Source organism: Mirounga leonina, unplaced genomic scaffold (assembly GCF_011800145.1).
Source record: "Mirounga leonina isolate KUSES-001 unplaced genomic scaffold, KU_Mleo_1.0 Mir_201, whole genome shotgun sequence".
Classification (NCBI taxonomy): Eukaryota; Metazoa; Chordata; class Mammalia; order Carnivora; family Phocidae; genus Mirounga; species Mirounga leonina.
The window spans coordinates 25,575,824-25,603,724 of NW_023270504.1; the positions used below are offsets into that span (position 1 = coordinate 25,575,824).

The window sequence follows — 27,901 nt, forward strand, 5'->3', positions numbered from 1 at the left end:
TCTCCCCTTCTTCCACAGGCATTAACTCTCTGATAGCAAACAATATCTACGAGGCTGCCTACCCTCTTCATGACGTGAGTATCGTTTCCGCCGCGCGCTCCGCACGGTCTTCAAACAGTTGCGCACCACAGGTGACACAGCGGAATGCACGCGGGCGGGGCAGGAGGGGGTCACGCCGCTCGCTCACATACCTGGGCTGACCGTGGCCCCCTCAGGGCCGACGGGAATCTCCTCCGAGGCGACGGTCTCTCCGGGCATTGCCCCCGTGGCCGGCTGGTTTGGGTGCGAGCGGTTTTGGGAGGTGGTGTGAGAAGGCAGACGGGGCGTGCGAGTGTTTGAAGGGAGGAGGCGGTGGGGAAGGTGGGTGGGTGGCGGTGGAAGGAGGCTCGAAGGCCCAGGTGTGGTCAGACCCCGAAACGACCGAAAACGATCCTTTGTACGTGATCGTTTTGTGTGGGTGTGAAATCCCTCATCCTTAACAGGCAAGTACATAGTATCAGGTCTCTTTCTTAAAATAGATTTGGACACTTTTGAAGCAAATCTCTCAGAATTCCTTATACTCTTGTTTGATTAAGCAGAGAAAACAAGACAGACTGTAAGTAAAGCTTCCCCCGATGGGGGGTCGTGTTAGAAACAGGGCAGCGACCTTCTTCAAGACGCTTCGCGAAGAACTTAACTGGCCCATGAACGAAATGCCCTCTCTGGCCGGTCACTTCCTTCGCGTGTGTCACACGGTTATGCCAAATGAGGCTGCGGAGCGGGGGGCTCCCTGAGGGCCCGAAGGAATTTCCAGATGACAGTCTCTGCCCACCGATAGCTTTGCCGTGGGCATGTATGATGTTGTGGACAGCGGACGGGTCGGGGCGGGGGGGAGTGTGCCATGGCGCAGGGTGATTCCAGACGGTATGCCAGGCACGTGCTCCACCACTGCCTTTGCTCTGAGGAGGCTGATCGCGGACGCGTCGGAGGGGAGCATCTTCGTGTGCAAAGCTGTCCACAGGAAACACTGCACGTGTTGCTGCCTCACAACACGGAATATTGGCTCCTTCCCAGGGCGCGCTTTCGACTTTCCTCAAAAGGGGAATGAGAGAAAGGGAGGACGCCAGAGAATAGAAAAGAAACTCCTTTCTCTGGTTTTGATAATTCCCTTGGCTTGAGACAGCAGCACTCCTTTCTCTCTTACAGGGTGAATACGACAGCCCAGGGGATGACACGAATGACAGAAAGGTAAGCCGGCCCTGGGGCGCACGCAGCGCTGGGGCGCGGGGGACTGTGGGTGGGTGTGGAACTAGCCCCGCACGTCCTGAACGTCCTGTTTACCCGCTTAAGTATTTTTCAGCAGTTCTTCCACAGCTCCCTGCCCTCCAGGGGTTGGAACCGTGGGGGCCATTTCTAGTCATCGACATGACAGCGTGTGTCCGGGGGTGCTACGGGCATTTAGCGCCTGGAGGGCCAGCAGTGCTCACCATCCTGAGGTGCATCCCGCAGTCCCACCCCCGATGACTGGGGGGCCTCAACTGAGAAACACTGAGAGTCCAAATTCCATAATTTCTAGGTGGGGAGACTGAGACACAGAAGGAGTGAGCACCTTGCCCACGGTGACATTGCCACAGGGAACAGAGTGGAGGCTTGGAACACCTCTGACTCCCAGAGCCAGTGTCCCTGTTAAAAATGTATTATTATCCATGCCATGGTGGCTTTTTGCAGGGGTGGGGGTCATCTTTAACTTATTCTTCTTACCCTTGAGGCAGACAAGTGGGGGATAGCCATTGCCAAATTAGAGCTGAGAAATCTGAGGGAGAGGGAGGCTCAGTTGTGCTGTGTTAATCAGAGGTTACAGTTAGGGGAGGGAAAACATCCCTTTGGAAGGACCCCTCCTGTGCCAGTCACAGCACCTGCCTGTGCTGCTCTCTCCCGGCCTTTCATCCAGATCCCCGTTCTTCTGCATGGGTGCACCACCCTCCCCTGCCATGACATGGCACTCTAAGGACCACCCGCCTCTTTATAGTGGGGACTGCCCCATCTGGCTGTCAACCCCCTCATGCCATCCTCCCACCCAGCTTCCCCCAGCCATCAGCAACTCTGGCGAGCAGAGGAGGGAGGGCAGGGGCGGGAGGGCTGAGGAATTGAAGCCCGAGGAGCGCCCCCCTCCCTCCCCACCCTAGCTCTGTTGTCTGGAAAATTATTCATCCCCCAAGTTGCCTTTTGAGCAGCCTTCTTTTTATCCTGCCTATTAGTCCCTGTTATGAAGTGTTAAGTATTAAAAACATAAAAGGTCTTTTCCAGAAATACTGCTGTGATTGCTTACACATGTCCCCTCTCTGCCTGCCCAGGGAATCTGCTGTAGTATTGCGATGTCTTAACCTCATCTGTTTTCTATCTGATGCTAATAGTCTCGGTGTTTAATTTCCTGAAAAGTCCCGGATCAGAGTTAAAGGAAAAGGAGGAAGCGTTTCTCCTCACATCTCACCTAGCTCACCCCAACCGTTTTCTGTCCTCCCACTTTCTCATTTCATGTTCCTCCCCTTTAAAGAGTGATCACCACCACTGCCCACCTAAGAATCCTCCTGCTGAGTGGGTGGTGACCCCAGCCCAGTGAGGTGGAGCACTTTATAGGAACATTCCAGAGACCAGGAACACACAGTACCTCCTGGGAGAAATCAGCCAGACCTCTGTTATCTGCACAGAGGCAGAGGGAAGCAAATTATAGACCATCTGAAATATATGTTTGTCTTTGGAATGATGTTGCGTTATTATTAACAACACAATCTTGTAACAAAAATTTTTCCTTTCAGGAAATGTTTTGCTTAGGCCAATAGAATTATTCCCAATGCACAGCAGAACTGGCAGAATGGGTAGAAGCTGGGAGTTAGGGAGAGACCAGCTCAGATGGAGCATCACCTTGGTGGATGTTTCCCAAAGTTGATGTCAAAAGGCAGACAGTTATCTTTGAAAGACAGGAGGCCCCTTTCTTGTGTCTTTGCCTTGAGTTTGCTGGCCAGTCCTTATTTTCCTCTGCCAGGGTCATGGTTACGGAACTAGGCTTTGCTGGGGTGGGGGTAAGAGAATCCATGAGAGAGGAAAAGGTTTTTTTTTTCTGTCCATTTGGGTTGGAAAACTGATTCCCAACAAGGTGAGGAGATGGTTCCAATGGCTGTAAATGATTGTCGAGTCAGGACAAAAGCCCTGGTGTCCAAAGGCCAGCCAGCCCTGGATAGCCAGGTACTCAGCGTCTTGTGTATGGCAAGGGGAATTCTCAGCACCGCGCTGGCTTTGTTCCTGCAGTTTCAGTGGTATATAGGTGGGGCCTAAAAGGATCCTCAAGAAGAAAGAGTCCAAACCTCTGAATACGTGCAGCATATTGATTCATTTTAATTGAATTATAATAGTCTAGTGTTCTTGGAGAGGGCTGCAAGAAGGATTTTGGTTGGGTGCCAGGGAGAATCCTTGCATCTGTTGCTGGAGGGCGTGGAGAAGGGTTGGGAGCTGCAGTGGGATCCCCCCTCTGGGGGCCTGTAGAGGTGACTTGCAAGGGCATCCCAAGCTGCCTGTCCTGCTCGTACCTGGATGTCCTCCTTCACTCTTCCCTGCAATTCGTGCCTGTTCCCCTGATCTCCCTGAGGCCCAGGCTCCTCACGGGCAGATCCCAGGAAAGCCCTGAGACCCCTGAGAATACAATCTTCTTCCCTTCCAGCTCGCCTAGTGCAGTTGTGCAGCCTCAGTGACTCAGCTCCAGCTAGGGGCTGGAAGTCTCTCCCCGTTCCTGGAGGGTAATCAACAAGATGCACCCTGACTCTGGAGAACAGGGCTTTTCCGCCTCTCTAGAAAGCAGGGCAGCAGGAAGAGGGAGCAATGTGGGTGTGGATGGGTTGTTACGTCGCTGCCAGTGGCCACTTAATTCCACGTTAGCCAGACCTGTCTGGTTTTCTCAAGCTTCCCAGGGAAGTGACCGTAAGCATCTTTGGAGGGCTGCCCGAGCCCCGCCAGCTCCCTGCAGCTTCCTCACCCACGTACAGGGGAGCCTAAGGCACATCACTGGACTGTGATTCTCTTTAGCAGTTTTTAAACCCTGGGTCTTGGATTTTGCAGCTTTTGCAGATGATTGTCTTCTCTAGTGGATGGTTATAAAGTGGCCCCACGAAAAGGTGTGTGAAGAGAGTCACTTCTGTTTTTCTGACCAGAAAGGTACTTTGGTCCTGGGTTTCACTTGAGGATTGATTTTCCCCCTCCTGCACTCATTTTGCTAATAGAGGAGGCCTAGAGAGTTGAAGTGACTTGCCAACAGTTCAAACAGGTCATTGCAGGATCTAGGAGTAGGATTCCCTTCTCTCCCATTCAGTTTGCCCTGTCCCATCACCAGCTCTCAGTTGGCTGCATTGCCATCTTTCTTCCTGTTAGGAGGTCTCACTCTCTGAGGAGCCTGAGGCCTTTGGGAGAGCTGGGAGTCTCAAACATCTTGCCATTCTCTGGCATTGCAAATGGTTTTAACAGTTGGGTTCCTTTATGGTTTCATGAAATACTTAAACCCACTGACCCACTGTCAAATGTGACCCCCAGGGAGCCGACTGGCTGCTTGAATGTTCTGATCCATCAGGCGGGGTAGTCCCTGTGGATCGTGGCTTCCTGCCGTAGAGGTTTGGGGTCAGGCTGGCATGTCTGGAACCATATCCAGGGCCTCTGATATAAGGCACTGTCCATTAAGAGGGAGCTGCAGACCTTCCCTAATCTATTCGCAGGCTTGGCCAGTCATGATGAGGACATTGGTGTAGCTCTGAGGGAGAAGGTGGATTTGCTAAAAGCTGCATTAGAAGGATCTAGACACTGCCCATTTAAAGAGATTGTTACAAGATACTGTGGATGTCTTCCTGCACTTTACTCCACCATACTAATCCCCATGGGGCAGAGACTCCGGAGCATGCCTCCTTCCACCCCGACTGCTAGTCTGTTCTGGGACCCTGCAGCCTGGGCTTTAGCATGACCCACTTGTCTCTGAGTATGTGTGAGTGAACATTTGTAGAGAGGGGGAAGGGTCTACAGTGCTCCCCACCCCTGCAGGGAGGCATGAGCCGGCCTGGGCAGAGCCACGTGGGCATTCGACCCCAACTGCTGTGTCACTCCCAGGTTTGGTGCTCCCTTGCAGGGGCAGCCCGGCTGCACTGAGCTCATACAGCTCTCTTGGCTCACCTTCATCCATATCCACAAACTGAATCTAGCTTTGTGCTCAGAGGGCAGTACACCGAGGAAGGGACCGCCAGAGGTTTCTTGATCCCAGCAGGGGTAAGGCTGGTGAGCATGGCTCTCAGTTTGGGGCGGAGCCAACTGTGCCATCCTGGTTCTTAGAGCACATTTAGCTTTTCCCTGCAGGGCAGTGGCAGATGGGTGCTCTCAGGCTCAGGTTTTGGCTTGATGCGTGACTCGGAGAGGAATCCGCTCTGGAGGTCAGAGCCCGGGAGGCAGTCAGTGCCGACCCACAGCCCTCAGGAGAGTCCTTGCCCGTACCTCCTGACGCATGCTGGCCTCCCTTAGGGCCACAAATGATGTCACTGTGACAGCCAGGTGCTGGTGCGTGCAGGGATCGCACTAGCGGAGGGAATAAAGACCCAGGGCAGTAGAAGCACCTGAGGTGAAGGGGAGGAGGAGATCTAATGAGAACAGCAAGATTTGGTTAGGAGCCACCTGCCTGTTAGGAGCGGCATCTGAGCTCGCGGACTCACATCCTCCTCTGCCAGTCAGGCTCGGAGTAACCCCTTTGTCTGTGCCTGGGTTTCCTCCTTTGCATGTGGTGCTCATGGTGGTGGCAGTTTGCTCTGTCAGGGTCCGTGAGGTTTCGGGTTCTGTTTCGCCATTGTTGGGAGAGACTATGACCATAAAGGTCTAAACCCATTAAGGAGGAATGCCAGTTCTTATGTCAGTTTATGAAAAAACCATGTCTTTAAAGGGTCTTAGGTGAAAAGGGTGGCCTCCTGCTGTTCAACTGGATATCCAAAATACCTAGTTAGGGCAGGTTCTCCTGGACAGAATTCCTCGTGAATTCCATGTGATGTGTAAGGAGAATAGAGAGCATAACAAGATAGCCAGTGTCTGGCAAACTTGTCAAGTCTAGACATATAATTTGATTACATGCTAATAGCTCTTCAGCGTGGATATCTAGAGGATGTCTAATTACTTCATTTACTTGGGGATAATCTGTGAAGCTGGCTGGCCAGGTGTTTGAAACTGAAATGCCCCAGGAGTGACACCTAGGTTTTGTCCACACGCTAGCCCTGCTAAAATTGCTGTGCAGACATCACAAGATGGCACGCCTTGATGTGGGTGCATCATTTCCTTCCTCAGTGTTCCACTCAGGTGTTGCCCCCACACTGCCACGGAAACAACTCTTGTCAAGGTCATGAGTGACCTTAAAGTCACCGAATCTGGAGGTCACTTCTCCATTCCCACCTGACCTGACCCATGAGCAGTGTTTGCCACAGCGGGGCATTTTCTTCTTTTCGAAACCAGTTGTCCCTGAGCTTCTGGGACACCACACGTATCTAGCCCTCTACATCGCTCGCGGCTCTTCCATCTCCTTTGCTGCTCATCATCTCCTTGGTCTCTGAAGGTCGCCGCACCGGGGCCCCACTGTCCCACCTCTTCTTTACCTACTTCCTCTCCCTCAGTGGTTGCATCCATAGCTTAATGACCTCATAGATCATCTCCTGTCAGGCACCTCCCAAATTTACATCTTCTTTGTAAATTTAGGAGGTGGACGCTCCTTTGAAATCCAGATGTTTGCATCCAGTTGCTTACTCAGTAGCCCCACGGGGATGCCTCCAGGGCACCTCAAATTGGCACATCCCAAAGTGAACTCCTGGTCCTATCCTTCCCCACCTGCTCTTCCACAGCGCATGGAGTCACCATTTACTCAGCGCCTCAGGAGAGGTTCTCCATCCCACCCCACATCCAATCCAACACTAAATCCTACGCTACCTTTAAAACATAAGCGGAACCACCCACTTCTCATTACTCCTCCCACCGCCTCTGTGGTGAAGGCCGCCTCCATCTGTCCTGGACAGTTACAGAGACCCCTGCTCCTATGCTAGCCCTCTGTCTCTTCTCCACACGGGGGCTGGTGTGAGCGATCTGCAGGCCAAGCCGGATCATCTCTCCTCACTGCTGCACATCTCCCCCTGGCTTCCTTCAGAGTGCAAAGGTTTTAGCATGGCCTGCAAGCCCCCAAGTGATCTGCCACCTCAGTACCTTCTGATGTTATCTCTGATTATTCGCCTCATGCTCACGCTGCCCCAGCCACACGGCTTCCCTGTTTTCCCCAGGACATACCACATGCACTTTCCTCAGGGCATTTGCACAGGAAGAGTGTTCTTCTGCCGGGTGCACTCCCTCACTTCCTTCAGGTCTCAGTGCGAATGTCACCTCAGAGAGGCCTTCCCTTGCCATCTGTCTGAAATAGCACTTCCCCCACTCCCCTGTCCTTCGTGTTCTACTCCCTTGCCTTGATTTAGCTTTCCGTATGACATTTATAAATCTTGGATGTTGACATGTTTCTGTCTCCACACATCAGGGTGTAAGCTCTATGGCAGAAATGACTTTCGTTTACAGCTGTGTCCAGCGTCTGGCACATAGTAGATGCTCAGTAAACACTTGTTTATGAGTGAATGAAGGGACACCAGGCTCATTTTGCTGGACTAAGCAAAGCAAGGGAGTGAAGAAGGTGGGGTTATGATGGTTATGATTGGGAGGTGCAGCAGGCGCTGGTCTGGAGTGTGATGAAGGTCACCTTTATTACGTGGGGAAGGGAAGTCAGCCTCTGTAGCCTCCCACCTTTGGAAACCTTCCTTGTGGATGTCTTGTAAGAATTTTCCTAGAAGCTGGGCTTTGGGGATTCTGTTTTGACTTGCTAGGGTAGTTGTGGGGGATACAATTCTGACTTGCTAAGGTGAGCAAAACAAAAGGTGAATGGTTGCCCCCTCCACTCCTAATCTGTTTCCCTCTTCTTTTTTAGCTGCTGTATCGAGAATGGGCACGCTATGGAGTGTTTTATAAGTTTCAACCTATCGACCTCATCAGGTAAGACGTGAGGGGCACTCTTGGGAGGACCCAAGAGCTGCAGATTCTGAAAGATACCCGTCAACCCTCTTAACCCCTGGCAATCTATTGGCCAAGCAGAGGGACCTGCTTTTCTGAGCTATGATTGTACTGCTCTATTCTGATGCATGGGGAAGCAGCTCAGGGACAGGGAGGGGGATGGGGTCTGTGTGGGACAGCAGATAATGTAATGGATACACCATGACTTCCGTCTTGAGGTCTTTAGCACTATGGTGCACTATACTTTCCTTGCCTGCTCTTCTGTGTGTGTGTGTGTGTGTGTGTGTGTGTGAATGCAGTTATCACTCTTATCTATTGTCCCTTCAGATTTGTCCTGGAGAAGGATGGGGTGAAGCAGATCCTTAGGTTATGCAAAAGTGGCCACGGTGTTGACCAAGAGAAGGGAAGACCTGGCAAATCGCATGAGGAATAAGCTGGCTGGTCTGAGAGGGCATGTCAGCTTTTTATGGTGGGAAGGGAGAAGAGACAGGGTCTTGGAATCCCTCCCTTCAGTGCTGCCCCTCAAATGATGTCTTGGTACCTCGGGAGTTTCCCTAGCTTCTACCGAACATTGGTGAAAGTCCTTTGAGAGAACTTACTAGAATGCTGTAGGTCTGACTAGCCTAAAGTCGGTTGTGGGCTCTAGCAGCTCAGTGGGTTTGTTGAGCCCAGCTTTTTACCCAGCTGGAATGTTGGGAGATGACACTGTGAGGTGGGAAAGCACTGGGCTGAGAGTGGAGACCGGGCCCACCTCTATGGGCTGTGGCTTCTTTGGGCAAGCCATGTTCTCTCCATGGTCTCCAGGATCCTGGTTATCATAAATTGGGGGGAAAAAAATGGGAGACTGAACTGAAGGATCTGGGAGGAAATTTGGTAGCACAAACTCATTTGGGGACGATGGGGACTTTTGCCCCATGACTGACATAATGGCCTCACTGCCACACAGTGACTTGTGGCTCTTCAAATGAGCTAATTAATCAGCCGGCAAACACAGAGAGTGTCCCTGGCTAATTGCCCGGGGCTGGGACTGTGAGAGGGGCAGCTGCCAGAAGGATTGTGTCCAGGCGGAGGAACTCTAGCTTCTTCTTGGAAGAAGAGAGCAGCCTGGGGGCCGCAGTTTGGGTAGGTTCACCGCCCACACAGAGATATGACGGCCCTCCTGGGGAACTGGGAGCTTGGTTGGACGTCTCTTGACAGCAGGTGTTTGTTCCAGCTGAAGACCGTTAACTGCAGTGCTGGGGTCACGGAGCAGGGCCGTGGGGTGCCTGTGGCTGAGGCTTCCTCACCCTGTGCCTCCCATTCCCAGGCTGCCTTGTATGGAGCATGGGCCACCTAGACTGTTCTCTGGGCCACACCAAGACTGTTTCCTCCATGCTTGGTGGGCTTTGATCTTTCTCTCTGCATCCCAAGTGGCCTCCCACTCTGTCGCCTGTTTTCTCCAACTACTCATTCGTTTTTTTAAAAAATATGATTAAAAAATAAGAATTCTCCCTACCAGAGAGCTTTGTCTTTTCCCCAGAGACTTTAGGTGACTGGCCGCCAGCTAAGTGGGAAATGGCTCCAATGTGCACTCAGTTTTGGCCACCAAAGCAGCCTCACCTGCAGGGGAAGAATTGCCTTTGGAGCAGAGCCCCGCTCTGGGGCCTGGCGGTGCCTGAGGACACAGAGCTCAAATCTGTCTAGACGGGGCATGGTGTGCTGCAGAGTTGGAGGCTGTCCACTGCTCCTCACACATCAGATGGCTCAGGGAGCTCCCACAGCCCCCGGGCGAGGCCAGCAGCTTGGCTGGTTTGGCTGGGAGGGAGGAAGGCTGGAGCCTCAGGCTTCTCTTGGAGGTTGTGCATGTGAGGGCCCTAGGGGGCTGTTGTCTACCCAGTGGTATAAGAAACTCTCTGACCTCAAGGAGCTGCTGGAAGGAGAAAGTGACGGTCGTGGGGAGAGAGGGAAGGGCCAGAGGCATGAGGGGCAAGCAGAGTAATAGGTGGGTAAGCAAAGACAGGTAAGCAAGAGCAGGTTGCTGGAGGGTTCATGAAGAGAAGAGAGGGTGCAGGGTGTGGGGAATGGATACCCAGACTCAGCAGGTGCCACCTGAAACTCACATTACATTGCCTTCCAAATGGCCCAGCTCACTCTGATTCTGTCAAAGCCACCTCCTTCCTCCTTTCTCACTTCCCACTGCCCCCTCTGATATCAGGTCCTGTGGGTGCTTTTCAGTGCCCTTTCTCTCCAGCTGCTTCTCCATCTTTCCTGCCCCCACCTATCGGGACACACCCGGCCCGCAGAGCCCACCCCCCACCTGTGGCTGCCTGCCCTGAGCCCTCACTTGGCCCCACACTGTCAGTGCTGTTCCATTGCTACTTACTAATGTGAGCTGTACCCTCTTTGTGCCTCGCGTAGACATTGTACCCATATGTCAGTACTGAAAAAGATTGGCAGAAGCAGGGGAATCTTTTTTTTAATTATTTTTTATTTTTTTATTTTTTTTTTATTCTTACGTTAATCCCCATACATTACATCATTAGTTTTAGATGTAGTGTTCCATGATTCATTGTTTGTGCATAACACCCAGTGCTCCATGCAGAATGTGCCCTCCTCAATAACCACCACCAGGCTAACCCAACCTCCCACCCCCCTCCCCTCTAGAACCCTCAGTTTGTTTTTCAGAGTCCATCGTCTCTCATGGTTCGTCTCCCCCTCCGATTTCCCCCGCTTCATTCTTCCCCTCCCGCTACCTTCTTCTTCTTCTTTTTTTTTTTTCTTAACATATATGAAGCAGGGGAATCTTATATAAGTTAGAAATGATAATTTGTACAAAGCTTACAAGAGGTATTCCCACCTATTTCCTTGGACACTCACCTCCTTATTTTCAGCATGGAGCTTCTGTTCCTCCTGTGGATCCCCAGTGCTCCTCCCTTATGCCAACCATTTGGAACATTCTAAAGCATTGAGCAGTTGAGAACTCAGTGGGGGTGGGAGAACTGTTTGCATTTTGAAATCCCCAAGTCTGTCTTTCCCCTTCTATAGACCTTCAAGCCTAGACTGGCAGTTTGGGGTTTGAGGCTCCTTTCTCAGGTGTTGAAAGTGGACAGAGGGGAGGCAAGATACCCTTCCCTGCACCCCTCACCCCTGTCTCCTGCTGCTGCACCTTCACTCATGCCCAGCAGGCTGCACTGTGAGACTGCTGATGGGTGTCTCCCAGCCCAACAGGGCTCTCCAACCCTGGATCCTAGCTTTGCTCTAGAAAGCTCGGGTGGGGCCTGTAGGCCTGAGCTGACTGTAAGTGTGTGTGTGTGTGTGTGTGTGTGTGTGTGTGTATAAGCGTTGCCTGGAAAGTTCCCCAGGGAGGCATCCAGCAGGGACGCCACTCACAGTAGCTCTCTCTGGGAACTTGACGCCAGCAGTGCTTGTGTCTGGCAGAAACACGGCTTGTGACCAAGACAATGGCTGAAATGATGCCTTCGCTGGAAGGAAATGACTCTTCTGGTCCCTTCGGAGCCGTAAGAGGGTCCTTGCAGCCAGAAAAGTAGATTTTTGTCTGCACTGCTCTGGGTTAACTCCCCAACATCCCAGGAGGGAAACAGCCTTTATTGTCTGGGGAGCCTGGGGGTCTGGGGCCTTTTGGATTTGTACAGGTGTGATCCACTATTAGTCAGGGCCATGACCTGTCTTTTCACTAAAATTAATGTCTGCTCACAGGCTGATTTTCTTAGCTGGAAGGGTTTGATATGGATGAGACAAAGCAATAGGCTTTAAGCTGAGTCTGACTGAGCTCCTAACTATGTTGAAACTGATCTACAAAAATTTTATTTTCAGCCCTGGCCACTGCCTGCGTAGGATGGTGTGAGGAAAAGAGGGGTCCAGAAGTCTCCTAAGCTTAGCATGATGGCAGCCCATTGGCTCTGGGGAATTCACCAAGGGGATGATGCACAGGCAGCCTAGCATTCACCGTACGGAATCAGGGTTATGGTCTGGAGAGGAGTGATTAATTGGCTCTCCCTCATTCCCACCCCTCTCAGGAATGCCCACTTTGCAAGTGAGGCTTCCTAAAAATCAGGCCCTGGACACGGAACCCATCCATGTGGCAGCTCTGGGATTCTCTTAGCAATGTCCTGGCTTGAAGCCTTCAGATACGAACACTTCCACAGTGACTCGAGAGTGATTTCTACAGGGTCATACCATCTCAGGAGCCTTTGGGCCTCATCTGTGGTGAGACGCGCGGCCCTGTGCCCTGCCTTGCTACGTACACATCTCTGTCATCGTAGAATCCCAGCTCTCTCCAGCCCCGCCTGTGGGGAGCCTGACTGAAGTCCTGGCATCATGGGAGTTGCCTTTCCCTCCTCCTATGCAAGGCAGAGGTCCTTGCCCTTGCCAGGGTTCTCCAGGACAGCCACTAGAAGGCTGTGTGATTTGATTCATCCCTCTTGGTCTCTGGGCCCCACTTCTACCCTCCTGAAATGTGACCCATCCAAACCCCTCCAGAAGGAAGACAGAGGAAGCCACATTCTTTCTTAGGAGGCTTCTCGGCAGGCCAGGCTCAGGAAGGACTGGCCGCAGCTGGTTTGGGGGAGGGAATGGAGAGGAAAAAATGTTGATCAACCCGTGATTAATTATTTCCTGAGCCCTGCTGCCTCCTCCTTGATCCTTCTCTGGGATTTATAAAGGCAGTTCAGTCCAGCGCAGTAAGCATTTACTGATGCTTACAGGGAGCAGTCTCTGTGCTAGGCAGTGTGGGAGGTGTGGTGATGAACAAGGGGGAGTTTGTGCCCTGAAGATCTAGCAGTTGTATAGGGAGGTAGGCATGTGCCAGGCAGGATGATGTGAGGGCTTATAAGGATTAGAACATAAGTACAAACATAATACTGCAGAACAACAGATGAAGAGTAATTGCTATTAGCAGAATAAGGGAAGGCTTCCTGGAAGAGGTGGCACTTGAATTAGAAATGTTCCTTTCTATTAAAAAAAAAAAAAAAAGAAATGTTCCTTTCTGAAGGGCTGAGGTTAAAGGACCTAAATGTGTCTTCATGGCCAGCCTGGGCTGCCCTGTGTATGGATTTATTGTTTAGCCGGATATTGATGGCCAGAAATCCCACTGACCCAAAGCTAGATCCTTCATGACTGTTGGCTGCGAGTGGTTAGGTAAAAAAGTTGACTTGGAAGCCTCACCTGTGTAGATTCTGTGTCAGTCTGGCCCATGCCCCTCGTTCTGCCCTGTGAGTTGGTAGAGAATCCAGGGTTGGAAGGAGGCAAGGCTAGATCCAAGGGAGGGGAGACCAAGGAGAGATGAAGTGTGGGGCTAGCAGGTCTTTGCATGGGTCCCAACATTTGAAGTATTGGATTTAGCTGGGAAACATTTTGCAGGCTGGAAAGAAATAGTACCTTGTGGGCCTGAAGAATGTTTTTCTTTTCCTTTGGGGGTGAGGGGATCATGGTAGACACAGAACAGCAGGCTGTAGCTGGTTGTGGCAAGGCCGAAACAAGGATGGTAATGTTCTGTGCTGTTGTGTTCTGGCCCGTTTTACAGATCAGGAAATAAGTCAGGCTGTTTATTAAATCTAGCTGTGATAAGGCTCTTGCTTCCCCAACTGAGTGCCACTGACCTTCAGCGCGCACCCTCCCAGGGGGAAAGCCCATGGCCTGTGGCCTACAAGGAGTTGGGACAAAGTGCTCTCCACTCTGGTCCAAGGCTGCGCCCAGAGGCCGGCTTAGTCATATGAGGGTGGCCTCTCAAGTCTCAGAACAGCCTTCCATGGATGGTGGCTCCCATTTCGGATCAAACTCTTCATCTTTCGGCTGTAGTATCAGCTATATGGTACAGACGGTGGATCCCCAACACCAGGAGGCTACACACACACGTTCCCCATGGCCGCCCAGATTTCCATGGGCAAAACTGGGGAAGGAGCAGGCTGTTTGGCTCACAGCTCATTGCCTCCTTGACTCTCTTATGTCCAACTTCCCAGGGAGGAAGAGAGGCTGCTATTATTCTAAAAATATATGGCAAGCTATATATTCCATGTCCCTTTGGGCCCTCGTGAGCAATAAACTCCCAATTACCCGGAACTGCTGGGATCGAACTATGGTGGCCCAGAGATGGAATGTGTTTCTCGGTCGGTCGCCTCAGGGCCTGGGCCTGGAATGAAGGGATGGAGACCTGCTCTCACAGCATGTTCGTCTAGCAAATGCCCAGCTTCTGCTGCATTTTTCTCGTAGTAGAGAGCACCTTGCCTCAGGGGAAGCTTGTTTCTCTGCTGGACATTTCTAGCCATGAGGTCAAGGAGCCAGAGCAGGAACTTTACCTATTTCCCGCCTTTTGATTCCAGGTCAGCTCCCTGAAGCTCAGTCCTTTAAATAATGGAAGAAAGCTCTTGTGTCCCTAACAGTTCTCCTATACCTGAGCTTTTTTTTTTTTTTCTTCTACATAATCCACTCCCGGGCCTTTCTGCTTGTCCTCATGTGACATGGGCTCTTCATCCTCGCAAGGCTTCTCTTTAGGACTCACTGGCCTGGGGAGCTCAGAGCGGGGTCCCTCTGCACACCTCATCTCGGATAGTTGAACCAACACATTTTGCATTGACCATGTGTCAGACACGGGTGCTGGGCATATGGAGATAAATTAAGCATGGCCCCATTCTGAAGGAGCTTAAGTTCAGAGTCAAATCTCTAAACCTGTAGATGACCACGAGGCTTTTCTGGGAAATGAAGGGACAAACTGATGGAAGAACTTACAAAAAGTAACTGTGAGGCTATAAAAAACAGCATATGGAAAAGATCATGAGGGGAAATTGACCCCCAAACTAGTCATCTATGGTGATGGGCTCAGGGGAATCGGCTATGCCTCAGGCAAAGATTATTGGTGGTGACCGTAACTGTTTCTAGAAACATCCATGTGATGTGTTATGACACCCACAGACCTTGGAAATTGCCAGGAAGCATTTTAGGATCACATCACTTACAAATCATGGCAGAGCCTCACGTGTGTTTAACTCAGGTCATCACACCTAAAGAAAAAACTCCCAGCCAGGCTGGAAAAGTAATGTGATCAAAGATTTGGAGAGGATGCGTCTGAAGACAGACTTAAACAAATAAGAGCTCCCTCTCCAGGAAGAAAACGGAGAAGGAATAAGGTTGCCATTATGAAGTTAGAGGATGGATAGAGAGTGCACGTGTTTAAGTCCTGAGGTACGGGCTTAGGGACATTCCTGTAGGCTAGGAGCAGTGGGTTAAGAATGAAAAGAACTCAGTTTTAGTTCCAGCTTTGTTTCCAGTTGATGTAATGTCTGGACAAGCTGTTCTCTTCCGAACCTCAGTTTCCTTGGCTATGAAAGAGGGACTATAACACCTGTTCCACGTGGCCCACGATATTATTTTGTGGACTGTGATAAAGTATTGCACAAATACTGCGGTGATGGACATAGGTTTGGTTAAGTAAAGGTATTATTTATCTGTTCCCTAGAGGAAAACAGTAATATTCTCTAAGCCAGCAGGATTTAACAGAGTTCTTCAGCTCACGAGTTTTGACAAATACTGTATAATCATAAGACTATTTTTTTTATTGGAAATCAATGCATCATAACTGTGCACTTTGTGTGTGTGAACTCTGTGTCTCCCAGTGACCCTGCTAAGTGGGTATTTTTGCCTGCATTTTACAGATGAGGATACTGAGCTCAGTGACATAAGGAGCTTCCCCAAGCCACCGAGCCAGTCCATCCAGGATCAAACCAGGCCTGCCCGATTCCAGAAACGATGTTTTTTCCCTTGTAACATGGGGCTGAAGGTGACACAGTGCTTCATCCAGCTGGATGTCAAGGGAGCTGGATTTCCAGCTCCCTGGTATTCATCTCTGAGGGAAAACTGGTGTGGCTACTGGTGAGTGGAGCTCACTGGCCATAGTCAACCCATGCTTCACAATGGCGTCGTCGCTAGGAGCATTCCCCTGTGCGTAGCAGGAATGATGGGCCCCTCTCAGCTTGTTGAGCTGGATAGGATCGTTTGTGCCTCTGTTAAGCAGAGAACGCCATGTTTTTGATTTCTCAATTCTATTTTTTATAGTCTTTTTGTTCTGACTTCTTCATGTTGTCAGGTTGTCAGCTATCACTTCTTGCTTTTGGTAACTGATTGGTTCCCTGCATGTCACCACTGTGCGGCTGGGTCTCAGTTGCAGCTTTTGCAACCAGACACCCCAGCAGGTTGGCACCATGCACCAGGTGAGACGCTTCCGCGGCCCGTCCCGGAGTCTGGCTCCTGTTCAGTGTGGGATTTTGTGGAGGGCCTGCCTTTGTCGTGGGAATGTCTTCTTTTGGTTTCCCAGTGAGAGTGAAATGGTGTTTCTGAAGCTCAGGGGGCCTCAGAGATGGGACCAGAGTAAGTATGACACCGTCAGGTCCCAAGAAACCCAGACTCGCAGAGAATTTTCTTAAAACAGAACTCAGAGTCTGTTAACAACATGAGAATGGGTCTTTATATCAAGTGTTTACTGGATGAAGAGCTTTGTCCTGGAGTTGGTGTCAAAGCTAAAAGAAGGGGGTGGGGGAGCAGGAAGCTCGAAGTGTCATGGTGGGACATAAGGTGCTCACAGTAGAACGCTGCTGATGGAGGTCACAAGCTGTAAGGAGTGCCCGGGGGGGGCTGACACACACAGCTATATGTGGATGTGCTAGGCCCAGGTGGTAGAAGGTTTCGAAGGGGTAGTAACTGGATTTAGTGTGGTTTGTGAGAGAAGGGACAACTTATGGGACAGGTGAGTTTGGCGTAGAAAGCAGAGATTTGAAGGAGAAAAGAAATATGGTTGGGAGATTTATAGGACTCGGATGAAGGCATTCCTGGTCAAGAGAGGCTGACTGGGAGAGACTCAAGAATGGCTGGGGCTGAGGAAGGGCTGAGAAGAAAGTACAGGGCTACGGGCAGTGGTTGGAGATATCTGAGACAGTGAGGGAAGAGAGCCCAGACAAAGGGATCACAACAGGGGAGGACCAACTGTTAGGTGGTTTCTCTGGAATTTAGGCAGGTGGCAAAACAGCTTACAATGGCTTGGGGACCTGTGTGTTCCGAGCTGTGAGGCGAGAGCAGTTTCTCACCTACTCTTCTGGCAAACTTTGGGCAAGTCACTCAGCCCCTTTGGACCTGGTGCTCTCTCTCTCTCCCTGACAGAGAGAGGAGAATCTGTTCTCCTCCACAAAACCTCTAGGCTGGCTGTGGCAGGTGTAAGCCTGTCTGTGGGAGTTAAGGACTTCAGGTAGATCTGAGGGACTGATCTTGCCCTAGAAAGAGGGAGGGGACTAGCATATGGATAAGTTACCATGGACACAACCCAACTGTTTGATCCCGGGAGCCATGGTCTCACCACGTGGCTCTGGAACCCTTGAGCTCCTAGTCCCTGCTAATGATATTCTGTCGAGTGATGTTCTCCACCCACACCACATGGGTATGTAACCAACATAAACAGAAAATGTCTTAACACATTGAATAACATTGGCGGATCACACGTTACAACAACAACCACAAGATAGCTAAATTTAATTAGCCCGGCACACCCATGCTTTTCGCAGAGGGACATGCCTCTGTTTTAGAAACGGAAAACCACAGCATTTTGTGGGTCTGGAAGTCACAGACATAAGCAAGAAACAAAAACAAAACAAAACAAAACAAAAAGCTTCAAGATCCCTGCCTGGGAGATTGCTGTCCTCCAGTACCTTTGGGATTATCTCAAGGTATTCGGAGATACGGATAGTTGGCTAATTGCCAAGGATGGCTGTCTGCCCCTGGCACAGTGGTTGACTCAGGCTGTGGAAGATGTGGCACTTAGCCTGGGTCACCCAGTCCATTGAAGGGACTCAGGAGAATCCTCCTTGAAGGCACAGGCCTCAGGGCTGTTGGCTCGGCCTCGTTGGTTTCTTTCATAGAATCCATATTCAACTGAACACAAGAGAGACAGAGGGGATTGGAGGACTGGGATTTTCAGCTTTTTATTTGTGCATTTTAGTCTGGATGAGGGTAAGGACAATGGCTGGTTCCCAGCTGTTATCAGTAACAAGATGGCAGTATTTCTTTAGGTTGATATTCTGTCTACTCCTCAACCTTTAGTCAGGAAGGTAAGCTGCTCAGTGGAGAGAAGAACCATACCAAGAGTGTCTCTTTGCCCCACTCACAGGCACTCTGCCCCCTGGAGGTCCCACATGATGAACCTGATGTAGATTCCTCTTGCTGGGGTTCCTTTTCTTTCATTTTGGTCATTCTCCATGCTTACTCCATGGTCTGTTGCCCCTTTTTTTCAGATCCTGTGAGATCATATCTCCCTTTGGAATATTAGCCCTTCTCTGAAGGCTTAACATCTTTCTGTCTAATCCTGTGAGACCGTATCTCCCTTTGGCTATATTAACCCTTCTCTGAAGGTTTAACATCTAACCATGGAGTTGGGAAGAAGACTCCATGTTTTGGGAGAGAGATTTAAGAGACCATGTAATTCAGTTCAGTTTTACCCAGAATATTCATTGAGCACCTTCTCTGTGCCAGGCACTGTTTTGGGCACTGGAGTTAAAGTGATAAAAAGATAGATATGGACTGACTTTGGGTGACCAGATAATTTATCATCTAACCTGGGACACTTTTGAATGTGAAGGTGAACGCTATTAATAGTTATGCTGAGTGTACTAGTCAGCTATTGTCACAAGAATGTTGCATAACAAACTACCCCGAAGTCAGTAGCTTACAACAGCACAGTCATTTATTTGTCTTGCTCATGTGTCTGTAGGTTGAGTGGAAAAGCTCTTTTTGGTCTGAGCGTTGTCTGGGCTTGGCTTGGCTCCAGGCTCCAGACTGCGTTCAGGTCTTCTCCTTAGATCAGAAGCTACCTGGGGCACATTCCAGTCATAGTGAATAACAAGAGCACAAGCAAAGCAATGGAAACAAACAGTACCTCTTATGATATCGCTGACATCATGTTCACTAGCGTTCCATTGGCCAAAGAAGTCACATGGCCAAGCACAAATCCATGTTGCTGGGAAGTATACTCTTACATAAGGAAAGAGAAGTTCGTATTTGCTGAATGCCAATCTAACCTACCACACTGAGACAACAAGTGTAAACCAGGACTGTCCCAGGAATATCTGGACCTGTGGTCCATGCTAGTTTGATCTCATGGAGCTTGTGATCTACCAGGGAACACAGATAATGCATAGTTAATTTTAAGTGTGACGTGGTATATAGTAGAGGAGCATGGACTATAATGGGAATAAAAACATAGGATAATCCAATGTAGTTGGGGAAGGACTCCCTAAGGAGGTTACTTTGAACTCAGATTTGATACATGAGTGAAACCAAAGATAAGCCAGACAAAGGTGAGTGGACTAATGACAGTGGCTAATATTACTTGGTGCTTCCTGTGTGGTAGGCACTGCTTAAGCTCTTTGCATTTGCTAGCTTACAACATCTTTTGAGATAGATACTACTATAGTCATTTTACAGATGAGATACTGAAACACAAAGAGATTGTCAAGTGACCCAGGTTCACAGCTAGTAAGGAAGTGGTAAGATTTGGACTTGTAAGTCTGGCTCCAGAGTCGGTTCTCTTCACCACTGTGTATACTGCCCCACTGTTGGGAGAGGGTGCCTGGGGTGCCGGGGCATTAGATCTGCAGTGAGGGCAGTGACAGGGGACCAGGCTGGGATGAAGCAGGTATCAGGGCCTAGAGGATCCTGTAGGCCGGTTGAGGGTTTTGGACTTTATCCTGAAGGAAAGAGTACATCCTTGAAGGGCTTGGCTTGTGTGGCTGCACTGACATGATCTGGTTGGCTTTCACTTTTAAAGGACTTGAACTTCTTCCTTGTGGGGCACTAGGAAGGGATTGCTTCTTTTGTGCCAGACAGGATGGAGGGGCGGGGGTGGGGGAGGGGATATCTGGGGAGAAGAGCGGCTTCTGCTCCTGGATATCTTCTGTCCTCCCAAGAGAACATGATGGATGTTCTGGGTGGTATGATGCTGAGCTCAGTCTTTTTTCTGTTCTCTCCCTCCACATCGTAACTAACCCATAGATTTCACTAGGTTGTAATGTCCCTGTGCCCCAGTGGCAGATGTCTCAGTAGGCATGGTGATGACGGTTACTAACAGCAGCAGCCACCACGCTCACCATGCACCCGTTTCACCATGCCCTTTGTATGCATGATCTGCTTGAATCTTCACGGTAACCCTGTGAAGTTGGAACGATCATCGTCCCCATTGTAAAGAACAGGACATTGCAACACAGAGTGGTTAAGTCACTTACTCCAGATCTCAAGCAGTACAACTTTAGAGCCCATTATTAACTGTTTTGCTGCACTCTGAGGGAGGAAGATGTTGGTGAGACACAGGGGCTGCTTCCTGAAAGGGGCCTTGAGGTGATGGTGGGGGATAGTGGACCAATGTGGTCAGATGTTAGATGGGATAATGAAGGAACTCTAGGATCTTTTAGAATAAAACAATTCTTGTTCCTTAAGGGGCTATTGCTGAAGATCATGGGGACTTAGGAATTTCAGATTTAAGGGGGTCCTTGAAAGCCATCCCCTCACTTTATAAAAAATGAACCAAAATCCTCTAATAGATTTAATAGGGCAGAGGGACAGAGGTATCATGTCAGAGGCCTTTTAGCTAAGGGATCTATGCTGCTGTAACCTGCTGACATTTAATACAGACAGTGGTGAGCTGTGAGGTGGAAGGGTGTGTGGGGTTAGGGATGGTGGATGATGCTCCAGGTTGACTTACCTGCCGCCTTCTCACCTAACGGTAGGGCGGTTGGGCCAGGTGATCTATAGCATCTCCCCCAGTGCCAGCTTTCCAATCTCAAGCCTGAAGCTGGTCTGGGGGCAGGACCCCAGGTCTCACAAGGAGGCAGGTTGAAGTAGGGATTGGAGCCTGGGAGTCTGGATCCCAGTTCTAAACTCCATCCTTCGGCCTCACCACCACCCAGGGCACCCCTGCCACTGCACCCCTGCATTTCTCTCTTCCTCTCCCCTTTTCTAAACACCCCCATCTCTGTTTTCTTTTGCTCCTCTAGCTTTGATCACATCTGGAGCATTTTGTGGAGATGATGAGTGTGTGTTTTCCTGTTGGGACACATGGTGTATATCAGAGATGCTTAAGAAGCTTGGACGAGTGGAAAAAGCTGTGTGGCATATCAGGGGCTGCTGGCCTGGAGAGTGGATGGCAGCTGCATGGCAGGAGACCTGGCACGGAGGCTGGCTGACTCTCTGGGAAAGCCCAGAGGCCCAGCCTGGGGACTTCTGCTCCAAATGGCTTTGGGTTGTTCTAGTGGGGTTGGTGCATGGGAATTGTGTGCGTGTGTGTGCACATGTGTGTGTGTGAAGTGGAGTGGAAGGCCCTCTGCCTTGTGGCCATGGGACGCCACCCTTCAGGGCTTTGCTCTCCATGGTAACTGGGGCTCTGATCTGCCTGTGTGCACATCGAATAACATAACCAATGGTGTGTTTTCTATAGGGAGATGATGAGTGATGAATGTGACATGGGGTAGAGAGGCAGAGCAGTACTCTGTGAAAGGTGACAGTAATCTCCAGTGAGCCACAGGCAGGACCAGTGAGCGGTGAGGATAGATGAGATGCAAAGTGGACTCCCTGTGGTGAAGGAGTGGGAACATGCCCAGTCCCCTGACCAGGATTCTCTTTGCTGTCCATTATCCCCTCCCTCGGTGTTGGCCTTTAATCCTCAGATGTCTAGGCATGGGCAGGAGGCAGTTGACATGTTTATGTAGGTGAAGATATTTTCAGGAAGTATCTTCAAGAATGGCGGTGGTAGAAGCTGACAGATTCTGTGGGAGTGATTTTGAAGGACCCAAGTCACCCTTGCTCTACTTTTCTTTCTTCTTTTCCTGGGTGGTGAAAAGGGGTGGGTGTGCCTGGCCAACTCTGTCTACCATTTATTTGGAGCCTGACTTCTGGGCACGGGGTTTCAGGGCCCAGCACAGCTCTCCTGAGTCCTTACCACTCCCTCCCAGGGCTTGAGTTAGTGATCTTCAGCTTTAGCGGGTATTGCCCTATAAACCTCTCTGGTCCCCCCTTGAACTTTCTCCTTCTCCCTCCTCCAATAACCATCAGGCTTTATTCTTTCTTCTTCCACCTACTTTCCTTACCAGTCCATCCCAGCTGTTCTGTACCCATTCACCCCTAGTGTCATCTTCCAGACTTGAGGACGAGTCACCCCCCATCTTGGCCTGCCGGAGGTGATTTTGGAAAGTGATAGAAGGTATGCACAGGCTCAGGGTTTGGGTGATGCTGGGGAATGCCACACAGAGTTCAGCCTAGAAGTTTACTTATGCTCTTTCAACTCTTAACAGAGACCAGTCCTTTCTATCCATGGCTCAAATTAAATTGCAGATGCCTCGAACTCAGGGTTAGGAATGTAAACAACTAGTGGGTTGTCGACTTCAAGCAGTGAGCAAACTCGGCAGGAGAGAGGCCTGGAGAGGGCTGGCTGGGGATGGATTTTCCAACTGATATTTTTCCAGAGGCTTCCCTGACTTCTTAGATTCCAGGCACCAGAGCACCTCTCTTGGGCAGCACATCTGGGAGTGTGGCTCCTGCTTGGTTGTGAGGCAGTTGTGAATGGAGAGGGGAGAGGTTTCTTCCATTTAACTTGTCTTGCTCAGGGAGAGGATTTAGACAGAGGGTGGAGAATTGAGTGAATGGCCTGCAGAGTCACACTGGGATGTCAGACATTTAGATTACAGCTGTGACACAGAGTCCCAAGAACCTGAGTCTGAGCTCAGGATGCTGTGACAAGGGCTGAGCTTATAGGCCTGGCCCCTTCTGTGGGGGAGGTAGGCAGCTGACCCATGTGTAGGGACTTGCTCATCATTGATTCCCTCATCATTCAAAACACTCCATGTTTCTAACACCTATACTCTGGCAGGAACTGTCTGGGTGGTGGTAATGAAAAATCCTGGCCTTTGAGGAGCTTATAGTCAACTTGGTGAAAAGGTGAGTCAGCTAATACCTAAGGATGCGTGATGAATGCTCAGACAGAATATGTGCAGTGGGATTCGGAGGGCTCCTGAATCAGAGGAGGCCTGGAAGATGCGTGACTCAGCTGAGTTCGGCATCATGATTTAAGATGGATGGTGAGGAGGGGGATGGGCATTCCAGGCAGGGAGGACAGCATGAACTAAGGCATGCAGTGATGAAAAATCATAGCTGTTCAGGGGTTTACAGGGAGCTGCGTGTGGCTGGAATGAAGAGTATACGTGTGGTGGGGAGGGATGTCAGGCAGGAAAGGTAAGCAGGCATCAGATCATAAAGCCAGCATGGAATACTTAGCCCAAGTGATGTGGAAGGATCTTGAATAGGAAGCTGGTAAGATCAGAATGAAGAATGTTATTTGAAGGATAAAGTTCCCCTAACTACTTTTCTTGGAAGTCTGTCTGTCACAGCCAGGGCAATGCCAGGCTTTGTGGAAATGGAGTCTCTGGCGGGAGAGAGGGTAGGTGCCAGGGTGGGAGAAAGGGCAAAACTTCTTGGAGAGGGATACCTCACAGGAGTAACTGGAAGCTTGGGAAAGACAGCTCAGCATCCCAAGGCCACGCAGCTAATTCACAACAGAGCTGGGGCTGCTGAGTGGAAGCCAGATGAGGATAGTGACCCCATAGTCTTGCTCTTTGGTGGCCCTAGCTTCTCCATTTCCAGCATTACCTGCTACCTGTGGAAATGAGCTGCAGGACTATTCATGGGAACATTTATACAAAACCCACATGCAGATTACAAATTTACCATCACCCTGGAGTTTTGCCAAGACACTTTCTAAGAGCTGTTTTACTTGTGCTTCCTTTCCTCTGTTCTCTGTTCTTCTGGGAGTAGAGGTTATGAAGAGCAGAGGTAGCACTGGTTGGCCAGCATCAGTCAAGGGGGTTGTGTCATGCCTAGTCACTAGGCTCTGCGTCCTTGAGGATGGGAGGCATACTTACCAGATTTTCCATTGGCACACATCTGGAAAAAGTAGTTCCCTAGAAAGATAACAGAGTCAAGATTCAAAATGTCCTTTGCAAGAAGAACCCTGATCCCAAACCAACAAGGTGAAATCTACTAGTGATAAATGTAAAGTCAGGATGTAAATACAGTGCAGGACACAAAAACCTGATGTAGCAGGCATTGGTGTGAGCGAGATGGGTGGTGGTGGTGAGTTGACCAGCTAAACATGAGCTCTCAGTTTGTTTTCAAACATGAACTTGTCTTAACTGAACTAATGAACTCATGGGGTATGGCTGGGGAATAATTATGGTGTCACTGACCTTGAGCTGTCCGTCCTCCATAGAAGCTGGTGCTCAAATCTGGGCATTCCATTTTAAGAAGTATATGGCATTAGGGGTGCCTGGGTGGCTCAGTCGTTAAGCGTCTGCCTTCAGCTCGGGTCATGATCCCAGGGTCCTGGGATCGAGCCCTGCATCGGGCTCCCTGCTCCGCGGGAAGTCTGCTTCTCTCTCTCCCACTCTTGCTTGTGTTCCCTCTCTCGCTGTCTCTCTTTCTGTCAAATTAAAAAAAAAAAAGTATATGGCATTAAAGAAGAGTCACAGGTGTTGCAAATTGGTGGCCCTGGGGAAGATTTCAGCCAGGAGACATTTCAAAATATTCGGTTCAAAAGATGTTTTAAAAACATTACATGTGAGGGGTGCCTGGGTGGCTCAGTCGTTAAGTGTCTGCCTTTGGCTCAGGTCATGATCCCAGGGTCCTGGGATGGAGCCCCACATCGGGCTCCCTGCTCTGTGGGGAGTCGGCTTCTCCCTCTCCCACTCCCCCTGCTTGTGTTCCCTCTCTCGCTGTCTTTCTCTCTTTCAAATAAATAAAATCTTAAAAAAAATTACATGTGAATATTTTCAGTCGGAACCTATGTTTTCTGGTTCTCCACCCCTCCCAGCATTCCCTACTGTCTTATATCCAGCAGCTCACATTTCTGCTATGTGCCTTCATCCTATCCATTTAAAGTGTGACCCTTGAATTAAAGCAGAGATACCCAATTCTAGCAGCACACCAGAATCATCTGAGAAACATTTTGAGCACAGATTCCGTACTTCCACATCTGGCCATGATGGACTACCTGCTCTAGGACTAGCTTTTCTGCCATAAACTACTATAAACCTAGTTAAAATTTATGTCATAACTGTTTCCAGACATCAGACAGCAGGCAGGTAATCCCTGAAAGAACGAGGTTAGCCCTATTGTTGCTCTGAACAAGTACAAAATAAAATAGCAAGATGGCATACTTTAATCCAAGCATGTTGGTAATTATATCAAATATAAATGGCCTAAACATCGAAGTTAGGAGGTAGAGATAGTGAGATTGGATAAAAAAAAAGCAATATGTAACTACTACATGGTGCCTACTACAAACATACTTCAAATATAAAGGCACAGATAGGTTTAAAGTACAAGGATGAAAAGAGACATGGCAAATAAACACTAACCAAAGGGAAGCTGGAGTGGCTACATCCATTATCAGACAAAATAGACATTAGAGTAAGGAATATTATCAGAGATATGGATAATATTTATATTGATAAAGGAGCCAACTCCTTAAGAAGATGCAACAATCCTATTTATGAATGTGTGTACCTGACAAAACACATGGAACACAGATGAATAAAACAGAAAGGGGAAATAGACAAAGCCACAACGATATCTGGGGATTTCAACTCTCTCAGTAGTTGACAGAACAAGTAGCCAATCCATTAAGGATATAGCAGATTTTTGAATTTAATTTAATTTTTTTATTATGTTATATTAATCACAATACATCATTAGTTTTTATTATTATGTTATGTTAATCACCATACATTACATCATTAGTTTTTGATGTAGTGTTTCATGATTCATTGTTTGTGTATAACACCCAGTGCTCCACGCAGTACATGCCCTCTTTAATACCTATCACCAGGCTAAGCCATTCCCCCAACCCCCTCCCCTCTAGAACCCTCAGTTTGTTTCTCAGAGTCTGTAGTCTTTTATGGTTCATCTCCCCCTCCGATTCTCCTCCCTTCATTTTTCCCTTCCTGCTATCTTCTTCTTCTTCTTTTTTTTTTTTTTAACATATAATGTATTATTTGTTTCAGAGATACAGGTCTGTGATTCAACAGTCTTACACAACAGGATATAGTAGATTTGAACAACATTGTGAATGCAGTGATCCTAATTGATATTCCTAGAACATTGCACTCAAACTGCAGCAAACACATTCTTACATTCTTTTCATGTGCACATGGGCCACTTACTTAGCTAGACCATATTCTAGCCCCTAAAACAAGTTGCTATGATTTTTAGGAATTGAGATCATATGGCATATATCCTCAGACCGCAGTGGCATTAAGGTAGAGATCATTAACAAAGAAGAATTAACAAAAGGCCCTCATGCCTCTGCCCCTGTGTTTATGTAGGACCACACCTCATTCACCTGTTGCACTCTGACCTAGGCCAGTTCGGCCATGCACCATTCTTTTCAATAGCCTCTGAGGTTGTAGTAAGTGACATTTATTAACAAGTGTGAAAAATAATAGTTCATACGACATGTTCAAAATGTCCCAACTCATTGTACTTTTGTATTCTCTGACCATCTCCATGTATGAAATACTCACTCCAGGCAAAACCCTCAATTCCAGAGGCAGAATTTTGTCACCTTTTTAAACAGTGTCAGGGAAATAGAATCCAGAGACTCAGACATGGGGCCATTTTGGGGTTTAGCCTGAGGCATCATCCCTAGGACAAGGGGTACAGGCCTCCTTGGATATTTATAAGCAAGGATATGAGTATGTCTGAAATAGGTCGAGCTGGTCCACGTTATTTAAACACCTCTAATTTCATCAAACGAGAGCCCTATTCTAGCATTCGTTATGCTAGTCAATTATTTTCACCCATGAAAATCCGTTTCTGACACTCTATGCTAATTAACCAGGCTGTGCTTGTCGACAGAGATAAGCCAGGCAGAGATGCCACCTGGGAGCCTGGGCTTTCTGAATAGAGTGCCAGCTGAACACCTGGGCTGTCTTGGCTGGCACCTACATCAGAGGTTCAGTCAAGTAAGATGCATCCTCTCACACTTTATATGATGACGTATCTTGAAGTAAATTCTATACATTGTAACATTTTCCTAGACGGTCTCCCCTTCTTTTAAAGATGTCCAGGAAAACACGCCCGTTCCCCTTCCCTTGCAAGCTATTCCAGGACCTCACGAAGTGATCAAGGTTTCCTTTCCCCCTTCCAGAACCGCTTCCAGGAACATCTTTATGCTTGTTTTCGGAGCCTCCCTCAAAATGTGGACAGCCCTTACTGCCTGCCCTGCCTTGTAACTTTGATTTAAGACTCGTAATTCCTGAGGGCAGAGAGCAGCATTGGCTGAGTTTCCCTGCTAGCGTGTTTACAAGTGAACAGTCACATAAATGGCTATTAACTTTCTGTCTGTGGTTGTACTAATTGTTTTATGCTCAAATAATTACTTACAGCGATCACTTTGTTCACTTGTAGTGTCTCCTGAAATCAAAGGAAAGGCTGCACATGTTGAGAAACAAAAGGTGTTGCTGGGCATTTCTCTATTTTCTTCTTCCGTGATGGCTTGTGGAGCCCAAGAAATCAGACATTGCTACTTAGACACCAGGTCCTGGGCTAAGTGATGCCTGGGAAATGAGAAATTGGTTTCATTTATTTTTTACTTTTGATTTTGAAGTAATTTCAAACTTTCAGGAAAACTGCAAAATACAAAGGACTCCCTTATTGTCGGGACTGAGATTCCTTGGTTGTTCACATTTTGCTGCATATGCTCTGTCATTCCCCTCCTTCTCTTTCTCTCTCGCATGCTCGCTCT

General features: G+C 49.0%; 1 protein-coding gene across 1 annotated transcript in view; it reads left to right on the forward strand.

The window, feature by feature from the left end:
• Positions 1–27,901, forward strand: part of ANO2 (anoctamin 2) — a 361,482-nt gene that overhangs the window by 126,880 nt on the left and 206,701 nt on the right. The window contains exons 10-12 of the mRNA XM_035027854.1: positions 19–74; positions 1,186–1,227; positions 8,000–8,064. Coding sequence (XP_034883745.1) covers positions 19–74; positions 1,186–1,227; positions 8,000–8,064 — 163 coding nt within the window. The remainder of the gene's footprint in view (positions 1–18; positions 75–1,185; positions 1,228–7,999; positions 8,065–27,901) is intronic.